General features: G+C 40.8%; 1 protein-coding gene across 3 annotated transcripts; it reads left to right on the forward strand.

The window, feature by feature from the left end:
* Nucleotides 1–1,499: 1,499 nt before the first annotated feature.
* On the forward strand, nucleotides 1,500–9,588 carry LOC142203540 (mitochondrial inner membrane protease ATP23 homolog). 3 transcript variants are annotated; one of them, XM_075274380.1, is made up of 6 exons: nucleotides 1,500–1,698; nucleotides 3,600–3,645; nucleotides 3,899–3,980; nucleotides 6,602–6,739; nucleotides 7,276–7,359; nucleotides 9,102–9,588. In XM_075274380.1, the coding sequence occupies exons 1-6, from the start codon at nucleotides 1,548–1,550 to the stop codon at nucleotides 9,303–9,305; spliced, it is 705 nt and encodes a 234-aa protein (XP_075130481.1). In that variant the 5' UTR covers nucleotides 1,500–1,547; the 3' UTR covers nucleotides 9,306–9,588. The 3 variants fall into 3 exon arrangements, with proteins under 3 accessions (XP_075130481.1, XP_075130482.1, XP_075130483.1); XM_075274382.1 differs by having other exon boundaries at nucleotides 1,578–1,702; XM_075274381.1 differs by lacking the exon at nucleotides 6,602–6,739.
* The last annotated feature ends 7,640 nt before the right edge of the window (nucleotides 9,589–17,228 follow it).

The raw sequence follows: 17,228 nt of genomic DNA on the forward strand, positions 1-17,228 counted from the left end.
ACAGGTGCATCCCAGGGAATGGCAGAAAATGCAGTGTGTACCTGTTGTAGACTGTACAGCCAAGAAAATCCAAAGTACTTTTTATTCCAAATACAGTCATAAAAATCTGAAAAAGTGTTTGAAAGTATAAACCATCACATCACACCAAGTGTCCATCGCCATCTAGCTCAGGGTTGGGCATTAGAGGCTTGGCATGCCATGTGATCCTTATAACCTATACACAAACCTCCCAATTGTCCCAGATTCCAGGTCCTGTCCCATCTGGTGGGGCGGTATGTCCTGGATTCAACTTCCGAGAGGACGCAGAGGAGTTGAATACAATGGTGAAGCAGGACCTGTCTGTCGGGGGACTTGTCTTCTCTAGTTGCCCCAAGTTTAGTGTCCCCCTCTATTTGCCCGAGTTTAAACTGAGACATGAGGAGAGGGCCTTTTGCAATTGGAGGGGAACATTATAATGTGGGGTCATATAATGTTAGGGTGACTATAGGAGCATTATACTGTGTGGGGACACAAAGAAAAATGGGTGAGAGTCAATGTAGAAGTGGGTGGAGCTAAAATTGCCATGGCATGCATAGCGTGCAACACATTTTGTCCCTCTTTCTGTCCTTTGAAAGTTGGGAGGTCGGCCTATAAATACCACATTCTGCCATGTTGGAGTGTTTCTAACTTCTAACCAGCATACGCTGGCTCTTGTCTCAGCTGCATTCTCGGGAGCTAATGTGGTTTACTTCATAGGGTTTATTTGTTTATTTGATCATTGTTCATATAAAAATAATTGTGGAAGATTTCTGAACACTGGCGTATTCAACACCAGTCTTCGTATCCCCTGCACTGGTGAAGGATGTGCCTCATTGCTGGGTCATGTGCCTGAAGTGATATCTATGCTAGTTATTCCACCATTTTTCGCGCCCTCTTTTTGGGAAAGAAGTATGGCATAACATACTGATAGGGAATGTAGATTGTGAGACCTATTTGGGACAGTGGTTGACAACGTCTGTAAAGTGCTGCAGAATATGATGGCGCTAAGTATGCAAAAAAAAAAACCACAAAAAAAACATAATAAATGTGCCCCATTGCTTATAAGACACACTCACTGGCAATGTTAAGGATGGCGATTGTTGAACATATACTGATAGTAGGTGCATCATTCCTGATGTGACAGATAATACATTTACATATGTATTCACATGAGAGGGCAATGACAGCTCCGGTCCTCACAACCTGTGACCGACTATAGTCAAGCCAGGACTTGGTAGGTGTCCTCATGCTATAGTATTACTGGTGTCCATGGTAAAGTCCTAGCAGGATTCCTCCAGGCTTTGCAGCCCGTGCACGTTATACAACGAGTCACCATTCAACTCACTACTTAGTTATTTCAGCTGAATGATTGCACGGTTCTTCTGGCTCTGACCATTTCAAGCATGGCCGCCACTAGTTCCGAACGTGTGACGTCATATACCTGCGCCTGAAGGTCAGCGCTGCATGCTGTGACAACTGCATATATATGGTTCTCTATAGCCCAGGGTCAGTGACAGAAATTAGTTCTCATGGAGGAAGATAAGCCAGGGAAGGATGAGCACGGATATCATCTGTTCCCGCAGAGGGACCCCAAGAATCCTAAGAAAGAACCGTTTTTATCCAAGGTGTACGGACTAAAATTAAGGTGCAAGGCGAGGATGAAGATTGCAATGGAAACAAGTAGGTGGGATAGGCGAGGACCTGACTGCTTTCAGGGTGTTACTCTTAGTACATAGATGTCCTGTATTTGGAGGGATTATACAGTTATTTGTTCAGATATATATATATATATATATATAAACCAGGGGTAATCTGTTTAGTCTTCATTACTATCCATGGAAATCCTTGGGGAAAATCTATTAAAATGTCTTATGTATTATGCCATAGGCGGCATAATGTCCTTAGTACTGTAAATTATAAGACTATTACAAGTCACCATGAAGTGCCCTGACCATGTAAAAGAATCAGACCCCAGGCTGAATACATGTATACTGCTCACAGAACTCCAGAGTGATCAATGTGCTTTATAATAGGTCGTAGTGTTATTATACTACATGCCTCATCTGCTACAGAACCTCTTTGAAGGCTAAGGGGAGGTTCTTGTCCACAATTGATTGTTATGAAATACATTCTCAATTTTTTTTTAAAAAATCTGTAGTATCTAACGCTAGATTCACACTAGCATTTGGCTCTCTGCAGTTCGGGTTTGCTTGGGGACCCAGAAGACAGGGAGTCTATATGCTTAAAAAGCGATTTTATATATATAATTTTTTTTTTTTTTTTTCTACCAAGGACACCGTGGATCCCATAGACTATAAATGGGTTTGTCGGGTCTCCACCAGCTTTAATTGTCAACATGCAGACAGTTTTTCATACACGTGCACAGTCCTTTTATCTGTGACGATGGAGACCATTTGGAAGCAATCATTCACAATATTTGACTAGAATCGTGCACGCTGCAATTGGTAGTGGTGCGAATTGTATCATGTACTACCATGTCCATATGCAGTCCTGTGTACCACACAGACCACAAACACCCAACTGAATTAGGGGCCATTCTCCTTAATGGGTGGCAAAAACGGTTATTCAAGAACAATGGAATAGCTATTCATTTGGGATCAATGGGACCTTTCATTAGTGTCCGATGGACTAGAAGAACAGAACCTCGGTGTATACATGAAACTAGCCTTAAAAGCGTATATACCACACTTCTGTGTCAGACAAATAAATGGATGGAATCAGTTATGTTTTTAAATAGATTATCCAGCTTCCAAAAATGTTAGGCTCGCTGTTCTAAAAAGTTTTGCGACTTCAGTCGTTTATATAAAGCTGTTCCCCAGCTGCTGCAGAACATCACACCTCAGATGCTGCAGACCCAATGCTTGTAGTCAGCAGTGGATAGGAATCTACCTGTTGGTTTTGGGGTTTTTTAAAAGAGCACTGCAGAACTTTAAATGTGAGTCATAAATAACAACCTGCACTCTACTATAACTTGTATTAAATATCATTTGCTCTCTGGGAGGTCAGTGACCTGTGGAAGTGGACCTGTCGTAGATGGTTATCTAGTTTCTAATATTAGTGGCCTATCACTATTAGATCTGTCTGGACAGCATGGCTCCTGGTAATGATTACATGCCAGAAGCCTTGCTGCTCACTTGCTATACAAAGTGTAGCAGTGGGTTTAGGTACTGCAAGCGTTATCACATTTAAATCTCTTGGCTAGTGCTACAGTACCAAAACCCTCCACTACAAATTGTACAAGAAGTGAGCAGCATGGGTCCTGGCTTGTAAACCTTACGGAGAGCTGTGCTGTCCCAGAGTAGCCTATCTGTGGGGTTCTTGGCTGTTGGACCCTCAGAGATCTAATATTGATTTGCTATCCTAAGGATTGGATTACCCCTTTATATTCCCAGTATTTAATGATCACAATAATAGCATTAAAATATTTATTAGAAATATGCATATGTTGTATGATGCAGTTTATCATATTAATTTCCATGAAATGTAAAGTTGTTTAACAGATTATAGTTCACGTATCTAAATCCAAAGTAAATCTATGTATGTATTTTGTGTTCCATTAGGTCCACATGTTAAGTTACTTTTAGATGCCATGAGTCAGGCTGGTTGGTAAGTTTCTCAATTTATTAGGTAAATTTTATACATTAGTAGTGCTCAGTAGAATGGTATGTTGCTCTGGGATATCAGCAATGCCTCTCTCTATCTCTCTCTATATCTAGATCTAGTATAATTTTAATTCTTGGTCCTCAGTAACAAAGTAAAGTTATTCCATTTCTTGGAACAATGGTTACTCATGTTTGTTGTTCTGTTTAACAAGGTATGGTATGAAATGAATGCAGAATTTGTATTTTTTATCTTTCAGCACAGCATACAGAGACAGACACTTTGCATGTGAAGAATGTGATGGACAAGTGGGAGGAGGGTTTGATTCTTCTACCTCTGAGGTAATTCAAGCACAGCTTTGTATCATATCTTCTATCACCAGTTTTATACCAATAAATCAGTAGCAGGTTTTTACGCTGTTGGTGTTTAGGTCCCCCAAACCTCGTGATTCCTATCTGGTTTGTAGCTTTGTTTGGCATCTTACTGTTGAGTCACGACCCTTCTCCAGCAGTTCCGATATATGAACTGTGAGCATTCTAAAGCCAAGGAGCGTAAACCTCACATCACTGCGCATGCAGCATAAAACCTTTACGTTTCTGACAAACACAGTGTTTGGGACTGGGTCACATGTATAAGGATGTGCTGCTGGTTTAGGGGCCACACAGCTGGTCACAGGTCCATTGAAATCCTTATAAAACAATAAGGAGCATTTTTATTCCTTCATGGAAAAAAAGCTGTTATCATGGAGGAAAAGTGACTGGTTCATACTATATATGTCAGTATACCGCTAGCAAAAGAGGTTGGAACAGTATAGTAGACTGCATTATTTCATACAACCGCACGCAGTAAATATATGTTTGCATTGAACGTATACCTCCTCTTTTAGGCTTCTTGTCCCAGTTCTGTGGTAAAACAGCACTGTCGTAGTACCTGTCCTGAGATTTCCCCCAGGCTCACTGACCCTTGATAATACATGGGTATGTGTATGAGGCCATAGAAAATAATGTGCATGGACTCTTTAACATCATCAGTTTACTGTATACATAATGTGATCAGAGCTCTACTGTTTTGTTAGAGGGAAATATTCACTGATGGGCCAATGGGTTCCTTCCAAGTAAATGTTGTAGTAAAATGGACAATTCCATAGCAACTCCTATTGCAAATAGAATATAACCAAGATTTCTGTGCCTCTGTGAGTAGGACTTGTGAATTGTGTCAGGTTTTTTGTTTGACTTGCGCTAGGTTCATACTAGCATTTGGCTTTCTGTTTTTCAGGTCTGCTTGGGGACCCAAAAAAACCAGAAAGATAACCCATTTAAAAAGCAGTTACCTGCCTGGTTTCTGCCTGAAAAATGCGGAAAGAAAACTCCTGCTTGCAGGTCTCTTCTCTCTGCGTTTTACAAGCGCAACAAGGACGGAAACCTCGAATAGAGTTCAAATGCTGGCGTGAACCCAGCCTTAAAAGTATAACTCTACAACAAAGTGTCTCTTCACCAAACTAACAAACACCTAACCTATATGTACATTGCTACCGTTTTGTGATACTACTTTTCATACCACGACTTAGTTGGAGTACACACTCCCTCCCCCTCCAGTTTTGTCCAGGATTGGATGCCATTCTTCCAATTCTGTGGATAACACCTTCTTGGCTTGTTCTGTTCCATGTAAATTAATTGTGGTCTGTTATGAGAATAGACCACAAATTATTTTGTTTGATTGACCGATAGGAGTGACATTAGGAAAATGGTAGCAATCATGTTACACTGCATGCTGTACCTGATACATGGTATTTTTTTTGCCACTGAATGTGTGTTTTACAGAGGTTGTGTGAGTTTGTGAGGTAAAATAATAAGGACCGCCCATAGATTTGTATGAACACTGTATAAAGCTTAATTTCCCCTGTTGTGGAGCTGCAGGACAGTTGAAAAACCTGTTGCCAGGTTGCTCTGTAGATTACAGTTAATTGCCAGGGTCCCAGCAGCAGGATATCGGTGTATCATTGAGAGGAGCCCTGATAGCAAAAACATCATTCTAAACAGATGGTCCCTTTTTAAAGGGGTTGTCTGGGATCAAATGGAATTCCTACACTAATCTAAATAAATTACTTAATTTAGCAAAAATGTATATTTAGCCATATCCCTGACACCCCCATCCCCAGCACATTTTCTGATTAGCCGGTGACGTTCCGTTTCCGGAAAAGGAAAGTTACTAATACTCCCTCCTCATACTTGCCTATCTTCCTTTCATACTACCTTCTGTGAGACAGCAGCTTCTCCTCTGTGACTCTCAATCTCCCACGCTAGTGCAGTTGAGGTGGATTGCCAGCTACAGCGCCAGAACTATTGCGCATACGCTGGCAGAGTCAAAGAAGAGGAGGAGCCGTCCCACAGAAGGAAGTCTGGAAGGCAGACAGGTAGGTATGATGGGGTGGGCTGAGTTAGTTGGGAAGGGCTAGTACTGGGCAGGATGGCTACGGAGACAGGGAGGAGGTGTATGAGAAGGGGAGGGAGTGAGAGAGAAGTAGTGTGAGTCAGCCTACAACTACCATAATGCATGTAAAGAGCTAAGACAGCAGGAAGCTACACCAAGTAAACAAATGCAGAAGATACTAATATATATATATATATATATATATATATATATATATATATATATATATATATATATATATATATATATAATTTTTTTTTTTTTTTTTTTTATTCCCCTGGAAAACCCCTTTAAGGAGATGGATTGGTTTGTATTCAAACAGACCACTGCAGATCAAGTGGTTGGTGATTTCAGTTTTGTGTTGTATTGTAGGATTATTTTTATTATGTGTTATTTATTTTGTATTATTAAATATGTTTTGAATATTTAGCATTAGGCTTGTTTTTTTAATTATCTATAAGAATTTTTGGGGTGGAGTATATATTTTGTTTTACCTTGCAATCTAATTTTTTTTCTTAAAATGTCTTTGTAGATTGTAGTTTGTCAGAATACTGTAAATAATCAAGCAACTATGAACAGGATGCTTACACATGAGTTGATTCATGCTTATGACCACTGCCGCGCACAAGTTGACTTTTTAAACAACGTTCGGCATTTAGCTTGCACTGAGGTATATATTTATTTTAAAATTTAAAGTATTTTAGTATATACTTTTTAGTTATATCATATTGGGGCTGTCTGATGTTTTGTTTGCTTTTTATTCAAATTTTTATGAGAGTAAGTGGTGACAAAACAGCAGTTTGGCTCTTGATTATTATTTTATTGTTTTCCCACTGTGATGGTTGCCTTGTGTCAAAAATAGTTCTATATGTTTATAGATCGTGTATCGTCTGTATTATACTACTGTGTATTATCCTGTACCTGTATTAGAGACCTGGTAGATATTGTGGCCGCCACCTTTAAAGCCCTGACATATGCCATAATAGTATAGCCGATGTGGGGGAGTGGTTAAGAAGTTCCGCAGCAGATGAGGTGGCTTGTGGTTTTGCAATTTTATATGGTTATGAATATCTGTGTTTTGCCTTTTTTTCATTATGTATCTCTAAACTGGCACCCTTCAAAATTCTTGGACTATTTAATGTCTTAATGGTTTTTAAAATAATATTTCCAATCCTTAAAAATATGTATTTTTGAATTAATCTTCAGATCAGAGCTGCCAGCCTCAGTGGAGACTGCTCCCTCAGCAACGAAATGTCAAGGTTTAAATTTGGTATTAAGCAGCATCATCAGGTACATAAAGAAAATGTCTGCCATGGAAACGCGTCTTATATGAACAGTTTTACTTTGTGGTCTACAGTACACAGACGCACAGTATATATATTCAAAGTATATTTTGCCAGAGTTTCCTTTTACTATTAAAGGGTTAATCTATTAGTATTATTAATAATAATAATTTTCTTGCCACTAAAAATGGCGAACTAAACGCATAAATAGACAAAAATTTAACTCTTAGTCATGACCCCGCCTACTTGCGCTTACCCCAGTTACGAACACTGACCCTACTTATACTACTGGTATAAGGAAAGCATTGAGAACAGAATTTCAATCTGTACAATACTAGTCAATAGCTTGAACATACCCATCGTAAAGAAGTTTCCCAAAGTTGAATCAAATAATGGAAAATAATTTAACGTGACCTGCGACTGTAAAGACGTTACTTCTAATATTTGGAAACTGCTTCAACTATGCACAATGCATAACTGGCAAAATTGTACTTGACGCATATTTATGAATACACAGTACGTTTTCTAATGATAATATTTCAGTGTTTAATGTTTCCGTTACTTCTTGCACTTCTGTGGCATTTATTTATTTTGCTTACTTATATAGCACCTTCATATTCTTCAGCGCTTTAGAGATATTGTCAGTCACTGTCCCATATAGGGCTCACAGTCTAAATTCCCTATCAGTATGTCTTTTGGAGTGTGGGAGGAAACCGGAGTACCTGGAGGAAACACAAACTGTTGTCTTTCCTAGATGCGCAAAAGATAAATGCATTAAGCGTAGTTCACGACATGAAGGAGTAGTGTTATGGTATTGGGGTGCTTTACTAGTGGCATGGCTAGTGATTTACATAGAATTGAAGGGACATCTTACGCTTCGTTCACACATATGTCCAGTATGTGCATTCCGTTGGGTTCCTTTCTTCAGCCCCAGTGAAACTGCACAGGGGACGGAAACCCGGCGGTCAGCTTTAAAACCCATTAACTTGAATGGGGTTTTTTAAAGGTGACTGCCTGTGGCCTGTCCGTGGGGAAACCAGTGTTTGTAGCTAGACGCAAAGTCCTGCATGTCCGGCTTTTTTTAAAAAAAAAAAAAAAAAAAAAAAGTTTCCCTGCGGACAGGCTACAGGCGGTCACCTTTACAATCCCATTCAAATGAATGGGTTTTAAAGCTGACCGCTGGGTTTCCGTCCCCTGTTCAGTTTCGCCAGGGCTTAAGACTGAAACCAGGCGTAATGCACAGACCAGACACTGGGTGCAAGTGTGAACGCCCCCTTAATTGGCATAGCTAACAGTCACCCTTCCATTTGGAGTGTTGCTGCTTGTAACCAGAGCCTCGACAGTGCCAGTTCTGTTATTGGTACCAGCAGCGTCTGACAAGCTCCATTGCCCTTTAATGGAGTCCATTGGATTCCACAAAAATGTCTACAGTTTTGTTGGTGACAAATAGCACTGCATGGATTGCTATTTTGTCCATCATAACTACAGCAATATCATCCCCTACCAAGGACATTTGGTCCCCATTGCTGTGCTTTGTACCAGCAACCTCTAACTCTGCCAGAACTTCATTATATCTCCAAAATATTAATACCAACTGAAGTGAAAAATTATTTCGTAGAAAACTTTATTTGCATTTTTTTTTTTCCTCTCTTTGCTACCATTGTACACTGTTGGTGCATGTGTAATTGTTTTAATATTTCATGTGCAGCTGAGTAAAATAAGCTTTGTCTGTATTTATTTCTTTAATAGACTTGTGTGCGAGATCGAGCAGTTCGCTCCATTATGGCTGCAAGGAAATTTAGTCAAGAGACAGCAGAGAAGGCTGTGGATGAAGTATTTGATTCATGTTTCAATGACCAAGCACCATTTGGTCGAATTCCTCATAACGAAGCTACAGCAAATATGGCACATAGAGAGTTTAGAAATCGTGGAAGATACTATGCGAATATATGAAATAAATAACATATTAAAAGTACAGAAGGCTAGTGCTAAGCAGCAGGACCTGTAAAAGCTGCATTCTCATTACATTGTTTTCTGTGCCATAAGACAGACCAGCTCAGTGTGACATTATTATTCGAGGATGAGGACACAGCTTTCTACATTAAGTGCAGATAAGTTGTGTTTTAATTGGAAAAAAAAAAAGCCCCACTCAATAATTCTACTATGTAGCTCTAATCTTAAAGGGGTTTTCTTCAATTCACATTATTTTTGCAATGTCTCTTTAGTATACCTTGTGCAGCAAAATAAAAAATTTAATATTGAAAAGAAACTGTCTTTACTGTCTGAGAAAGCAAAGGAAGTAAATTATTTTAACATGGCAAAACTTGCATATTAATGGACAGTTCTCACTGAAGATGTAATAAAGCATGGTACTGTCTTTGTAATTTGTAACAAATGAGTCTATGGTTGTGTTATTTGCATTAACTGTAGGAGAAGTGCAGTGAAGCTCCACTTTCCAGTTACATTGAAGTACAGTGATGATAGTTATATCTACCCTTTGCATGTACACATATGATTCATGTACTGACCATAGAGGAGAAAGGTAGCTTGGCACATCATGCCTTTTCATATTTAAAGGGATTGTCCAAGAGATTTAAAAAAAAAAAAAAAAAAAAAGAGAGATGGTCTATCTGCTATTTTGGCCAACAGATGCCATATCCTAGGTACACAGCCATATGAATTGGAATAGAGCTGCAGTTCCAGCCACCACCACTAGAGTGTACACTATATACAACTTCTGGTGTGTACACTGCTGCAATGGTGCCTAAAAGTTCAGCTCTGCTCACTTGAATAGGAGCAGAGCTTCTTCCAACCGTCTAATTATTTTGGCTTCCAGTGCCTTGATTGCTATGGGGTACTTGTGTCTGGACCCTGACTGATCTGATGACTTAGAAATATTTTTAATTTTTCCTATACTTGGACAACCCCTTTTAAGGCTGGCATTAAGCTATACTACTATAGTGTTGGACTCTCCATTAGTATTTCATTCATATTTTACGTAAAAAAAAAAACAACTTAAACTGCAGCATGCAGCACTATTCTTGCTTCCAAATGATCATTATTTAAAGTTTTAATTAGATAAACATTGAATGGCTTACAAAGGCATGCAGGTACACACAACAAATCACCAAAAATGGACAGTCCGTTTAAGAAAGGGAGATAGATAAAGAAAAATAGGGGGCATAGAAAGAATAGGGCTAAGAAAATGGCTCTTATGACCTAATTCATATCATCAATCTAGATCCGAATAACATAAACAAGTGAAGCTAGTGTGAGTGTTCATTTATTCATCCAGTGCCTCACTGTCCCTAAACATAATGCAACACATCCAGGTGTTGTGAAATTGTTAAAATGTCATGATCTATCACCATGAGGTCTTCAGTCTTTTGGAGATGGTACCTCCGTACCACCCATACCTGAAGGAAGTGAAGGGCAATTGACTTCTAATAGTCAATGCACAGAGTTCTTTGGCGAGGATTTGGATGCTGAATCCGCATCAAAATCAGAGTTCTACTGGGAGGCGGATTCAACATCAAAATCCTCACCAAAAAACTCTGTGTGCATTGACCCTAAGGCTTCTTTCACACGGAGTTAACACTACGCTCATTCTGACACGTAAACACATTCAGAGTGAGCGGAGTAAAACAGAATCCTATTGAATTCAATGGGTGCCGGCTTACGCGCGCTACCTATTGAAATCTATGGGAGGGTTTTTTTTACCTACTACTTTCAATGTGATACACGTGTACTTTACTTGTGTAAGAGCCATCGGAAAGAAATATCACAATATATTTTAAGGTGAATGATATCTGCACATTTTGGACTTTTCTGTTGAGAGGTTCTGCATCTCAAGCAGCGATTAGGACAGACTTTTGACCATATTAACTTTTTTATGTATTTAAAAGAACAAAATAACAAATTTGCACAAAGATATGTTTAGTGCTGTCCTTAGGAAATGTATAAATATGTTATAGAATTTATTTTTTAGAGCTCAGGTTTTGTGTTTGCCAACCTTCCAAAATTGTCCTGGCAGTGAAAGGGTTAATGGCAATTTTTGTTTTGTGTTTTTGTTCCCAGCTCTGTGATTTACATGTCCATGGCAACCAGACTGGCGGAATGAGCTGTTTAGCTGAACAGTTTATTGATAACTAAGGAATTTAGTCAGTTTTGGTTAAAGGGTAACAATTATAAGTTTACTATTCTTATAAGACATCTGTCAGCCAAGTAATGTCACATTACTGCATATAGGACACAGGCAGCCGGCCGAGAAGTGTATGCAGCGAGGAGACACAGGAGAGGAGGAGATAGGCCGAAGTGAGTGCTACTGCACGGGGGCCGATGTAGGGGGGGAACTGAAGCTGGGGACACCCCCTTCCCCCGCGTCATGATTTTTTTTTTTTTTCCATTTGGTTGGATGCAGACAGACATCAGACTGAGGTGGGTCTGTCTATATTTGTCACTTAATGGCCATGACAGATGAGAACAACGGACATTAAATAACAGTAGTGTGAACCCACCCTTGCACTTTCAATATCAGGCTTTATATCAATTGGCTAAAAGATTAGATCATTAGATCCTCATTTTTCACCCTAAAATATTTAATTACAATTCAAGCAGAGAAAATGGGACAAAGTATATAAAAACCTTATTTTTCTAAAACTGTCAAAAAAAACTTTAATAAATAAAGCTTATTATGGATGCGAGGGCAATCATCTGTCACCCCATTGATCGCTAGGGTTGATATGGCTGATCTGGTTGACTTTCTCCCTCACCGCTCCATGTGCATCTCTCTTGAAGCTGCATGCTCAGTCGAAGAGGATGGCTATCCCCAGTAGATGAAGCACTGATCTTCGGTCAAGGGTATACGAGTAGATGCGCTCCCCTGCCAATATATATATATATATATATATATATATATATATATGAAGAGCTCAACGGAAAAATGGCCTAAGTCCACATTTTGTCATATTTCAAATTATTACCTAGAAAGCTTCTTTGTACCTCGTTCTATGCATTGGGTTTACAAGGTACCTAGGATTAATGACCTAAGTCCATATATTTCAATGCAGAAGAATTTACATTCAATGGAATAATGGCCTAAGTCCAATCCAAACTTACTTACTTCACTCTCGTTGGTCATTTTTTCATTGAAATCGTGACTTCCGGTCTGTTGTTTATATTAGTGTAAAAACTTTGTCTTATTGTTTAAAAGGCTCTAAATCGACTTTTGCACATATTTAGCGCCGAAAAGGGAGGCAGGTAATTATTATTCTTCATCGTTTAATAATAGTAGTAATTAATTAATAATATTAAATAAATAATATTTATACATGAAGCTGCAATTTTTTTAATAAATAATACAATTTATGATTAGGATTAACAGTGTTCATTAGCTGATTACATTGGATAGATATATTCCACAATAATGCCCGTTTGCTTTAGGCTAAAACTTTAAATTTCGTTTTTCTCACAATATTGATTTTTGGACTTAGGCCATTTTTCCGTTGAGCTCTTCATATATATATATATATATATATATATATATATATATATATATATATATATATATATATATATATAAATGAAAGTTATTATGAGTAAATGTTTCATGGTTTGAAAATGATTAAAAATAAAATCATAAAATAGTATTTATTTCCTTAAATTCTTACAGGCTGGCAATACAACCAAAAGCTTGTGTAGTATTGTTAAGAATCATTGGCATTATCCTTTACATGATCTTTACATTTCTGAACAGCAGAGGGAGCCCCAAGACTAAAAAAAAAAAAAAAAAAATCAACATTTTAGTTGGAAGAATAATAGAATCCCAAAGCTAGTGAGTGGTGCGTGCTATATTTTCTCTAGCAAATTTCCTTTATTATTTAGATGCCATATTTTTATTTGATTTCATTTGTGGTATTCAGAGATATTTCAAAACGAAATGACCACTTCCATTAAAAGAGACCACGCCATCCTACATTAGGATGACTTTGGTCTATAAGGCCACTTCACTGGAAAACACGCCGTGGATATCTTAAATGTCATTAAGTGTTTCTTAAGCAGTTTTTTATGCTGATTTCAAATCTGAAAACCGTTTTGCTCTATCAGGTCAAATTCTTAAGATATTGTCGAATAAATGTTTTTATTTTGCTTAAATAGGACTACAAGCTTCTGACAGTATACAAAATTATAATATATATATATATATATATATATATATATATATATATATATATATATATATATATGTTCTCTCTCTCTCTCTCTCTCTCTCTCTCTCTCTCTCTCTATATATATATATATATACTAGCATCTGCCGGCGACTTTGTGTGTTGCTGTTGGCAACTGTTGGCATGCAATTGTTGCTGGCGATGATCCACCTGCGCCCGTGTCTTGGCTCTGCTACATCTCTGTATATGTGCAGTATATCCAGGTGTGCCCCGGGTAGCAAACATCCAAACTTTCACATTTATAATATTATTATAATTATTAGAGATGTGCGAACGGCGTTCGATCGAATTGGTATTCGATCGAATATCAGGCTGCTTGAGGCATTCGATTCCAATCGAATACCACGCGGCAAACGCACTAAAAATTTGTATCCCCTCCCTCCTTTCCTGGCGCTTTTTTTGCACCAATAACCGTGTAGGGGAAGTGGGACAGGAATTACAACAACGTAGGCATTGAAAAAAATTGGAAAAAGCCATTGGCTGCTGAAATCAGGTGACCTCTGATTCATAAGAATAGTGTCAGCCATCTTCGTCTCATTTTGCGGCTTGGTGAGAAATAGGGACAGAGATCTTCTGAGGGCTAGAGAGGGATTAGTTTATCAATCAAAGCTCAATCCAGCTTTTCATGGTGTGTACCCCCCAAAACCTAAGTGGGATACACAGCAATTCAAACAGGCTATATATGCTCAATTCAGTTTTTCACTGTGTGTACCCCCAAAACCTAAGTGGTATACAGAAAATCTGTGTGTAGTATATATACGCTGAATCCAGCTTTCCTGGTTGTATTCCACTCCCAAATAAAAGTGGTATACAGCTAAATATAAAATAGCATCTCTGTTTATGGGCTGAAGCTGAATGGTGGGGCTGACACTGTATATGCTGCTGGGGCAAGTTACAACTCCAAAAAAGGGGTAAAAGAATTAATCCTGGGGGTGGCACGGCTGAATTGGCACTAATGGGCACAAAATAACATCTCTGTTTATGGGCTGAAGCAAAAGAATGGGGCATAAACTTAAAATGCAGGAGCCCCAATCTGTCTCTAACTCAAGAGAGCATAGACACGCAGGTTCTATCATGCAGTTACAAGCAGAAGAGTGGCTCTGCAAGTGACAGTTGGGGTTCATTGTGTACACTCTATGCCACCATGATTTTAAGGAGCCGTTGAGCCAGGGTTTTTATACTGACTGCCAGATTTGGAGTCGGGAAGGAATTTTTTCCCCTGAAATGGGGAAATTGGCATAAGCCTCATGGGGGTTCCCTGTCGTCCGTACCAGCGGCACAATGTGGGGTATTTCTGCCCCTGTGTGCTGGTAGGACAGGCGGATATTTAATTAGCCAATCAAATGCGTGGCAGGCCCTATAAGAGGGCACAAGAACCTCCCCTCTGCGTGTTTTTTTCTGTCCTGTGTGGACAGAGGACAGGTGGGAGGACTTGTGTCCTCTTAGAGAAGCTCAGCAGGATTACTCACCTCCTGAGCAGTTGTTTTCTTCTTGTCACCTTCTGTGCCCTGCGGGGAGAAGGTGCTTGTGAACCATGTGTGGCTACCCCCCTCCCCCCCTTCTCCTCCGCTTCCCCCCGCTCCTTGTGACTTACCTGACATTTTGGTGAGAGTCCGGGGACTCCGCATGCCGCCTCTGGTGGCCGTGGGGACTGCCGGCGGGTGGAACCACACTGTTGTGTATCCTGTTCCCCGCCGGCCGCTGTAAGCGCGCACTTCCGGTTTCGCCGGAAGCATCATGGCGCCATGGCAACGGCCTGGCACTGGCGACCGCTCACTCGGGAGATTCAGGCCTTATTAAAGGCCGGAAAAGACGGGGAGATGTGGGGGTAAGTGCCCGGGTTAAGGGCCTCTTGGTGGGGGGGAATGTATATCTTTGCAGACCCCTGATTACAGGAGTAGTTGTCTGGGCAGGTTGCCTCACCTGCTTTGATTGTGGCTCCGCCCACTTCCAGCCGGCCAGAATTAAGAGGCTGGCTGGCCTGGTGTCAGAGACCTTCCTGCAGTATCTGCTGAAGGCGTGCGATTGTGGTGTTCATTGATCTTGAACTCTTTGCCAGTTTGCAAACTTTATTGGGATCCGTCACCTAGCTGTCCGGTCTACAGGACCTGGTAAGATCTACCCTTTTTTAAAGCTGGTATGATGTCATGGTGACAGTGTTGCATGGTCTATTATCTCTCTCTGTAGGATATGTCATCCTCTACTACCCCTCCTGGGGATGGTAGGAGGAAAACCTCTTCCAAGAGGAAACATCTTTCCTGCTTCGATTGCGACACACCGCTCCCTGATGGTAGGTAGCGGCTTGAAAGGTTGTTCCCTGCGGGGTACTACTGGTCCTATAACTTGCCTATTATTTTAAGGCTACGAGTGGGCCCGTTGTCGCGGGTGCAGAGGTCCTCCACCTGTGGAGCCCTCTCCCAGAGATATGATGGCCTGGGTCAAGGAGATGGTGAGTTTGGGCATCGCTTGGGTAAATAGTTTTTCCCTTGCTTGTACTCTCCTTTTTGTTTTGTAGGATGATTCCCTCAAAGGGATCCATTGCACCTTGTCTCAGCTCACCAAGAGACCATGCTCTGAGCACCGTTCCTCGTCTCTACCTCCCTTGGAACACCTGCGGGTGGCAGAGGATGATTCCTCCGAGGACGACTCAGTCATTTCCAGCAGACCTGCGTTCCATTATGAACAAACGGGCAGGCTGCTGAAGTCCATCCGGTCTACAGTGGGCCGAGATGTTGACTGGGAAGCCTCCACGTCTGCCTCTGGGGGACATATTGCCTTCCATGCGGACGCCACGCTGACCGACCTTATGGCGCAGCAGTGGAAACAGCCAGAGAAAGGACATTTGCTTTCCAGGATCTTCAAGAGTTTGTTTCCTGTTAACACTACCCAGTGGGATTCCTGGGGGCCTCCCCCGAAGGTGGATTTGGCCGTAGCAAAGCTGTCCCACAGAACCCTGGTGCCCTTGGAAGATGGTTCAAATCTTCAGGACCCTCTGGATCGTAGGGCGGACTCCGTTCTGAAGAAGGTCTACTCAGCTTCCTCCGCGCAAGCCTCTGTGGCCATAGCCTCCTCTACGGTTGGTGACTTTTTGCGCAACCGCTTAGCCGCCTTGGAGCGGGATATAGACTCGGGCGTAGACAGAGATGAGATTCTGGCCTCTATGAAAAGAGTTCATAGGGCTGCAGATTATTTGGCGGAATCCTCCTGCCATCAATTAAAAATCTCCGCCAAATCTATGGCGTTGTCTACTGCGGCCCGTAGACCCCTTTGGCTAAAGCCTTGGCGTCTAAAGCAGCTCTCTGTGCTCTCCCCTTTGAGCCGGGAAGGGTGTTTGGCCAAAGCTTAGACGCCATTATGGAGAGATTAGCTGAAGGTAGGGGAAGGTCCCTACCTCAAGCATACAGGGGCAGACGTGCTCCCTCTAGAGGTAGAGGTTCTTCCTCTAATTATAGACGCCCTTCCCAACAACGGCGTTCTAGATATCGCCCTAGGGGAGCTGGTCGTGGCGCTTCCAAGGAGGACACCAAGAGGAAGCCTGAGTTTTGACATGGGGCAGCTCCCTGTGGCCCCCCTTCCTGTGGGAGGACGTCTTTCCTCCTTTTTCAGAGCATGGTTCACCCATATCCAAGACCCATGGGTGTTGAAGATC

The sequence above is a fragment of the Leptodactylus fuscus genome, chromosome 5, assembly GCF_031893055.1.
Source record: "Leptodactylus fuscus isolate aLepFus1 chromosome 5, aLepFus1.hap2, whole genome shotgun sequence".
In the NCBI taxonomy this organism is placed as follows: Eukaryota; Metazoa; Chordata; class Amphibia; order Anura; family Leptodactylidae; genus Leptodactylus; species Leptodactylus fuscus.

What these genes read in the sequence shown, in the direction of transcription:
- LOC142203540 (XM_075274380.1), top strand. Translation starts at nt 1,548, where the DNA reads ATGGAGGAAGATAAGCCAGGGAAGGATGAGCACGGATATCATCTGTTC. An exon ending in TTGATTCTTCTACCTCTGAG is followed by an intron (nt 3,981 to 6,601) that starts GTAATTCAAGCA and finishes ATGTCTTTGTAG; the next exon opens with ATTGTAGTTTGTCAGAATAC. An exon ending in GGCATTTAGCTTGCACTGAG is followed by an intron (nt 6,740 to 7,275) that starts GTATATATTTAT and finishes ATTAATCTTCAG; the next exon opens with ATCAGAGCTGCCAGCCTCAG.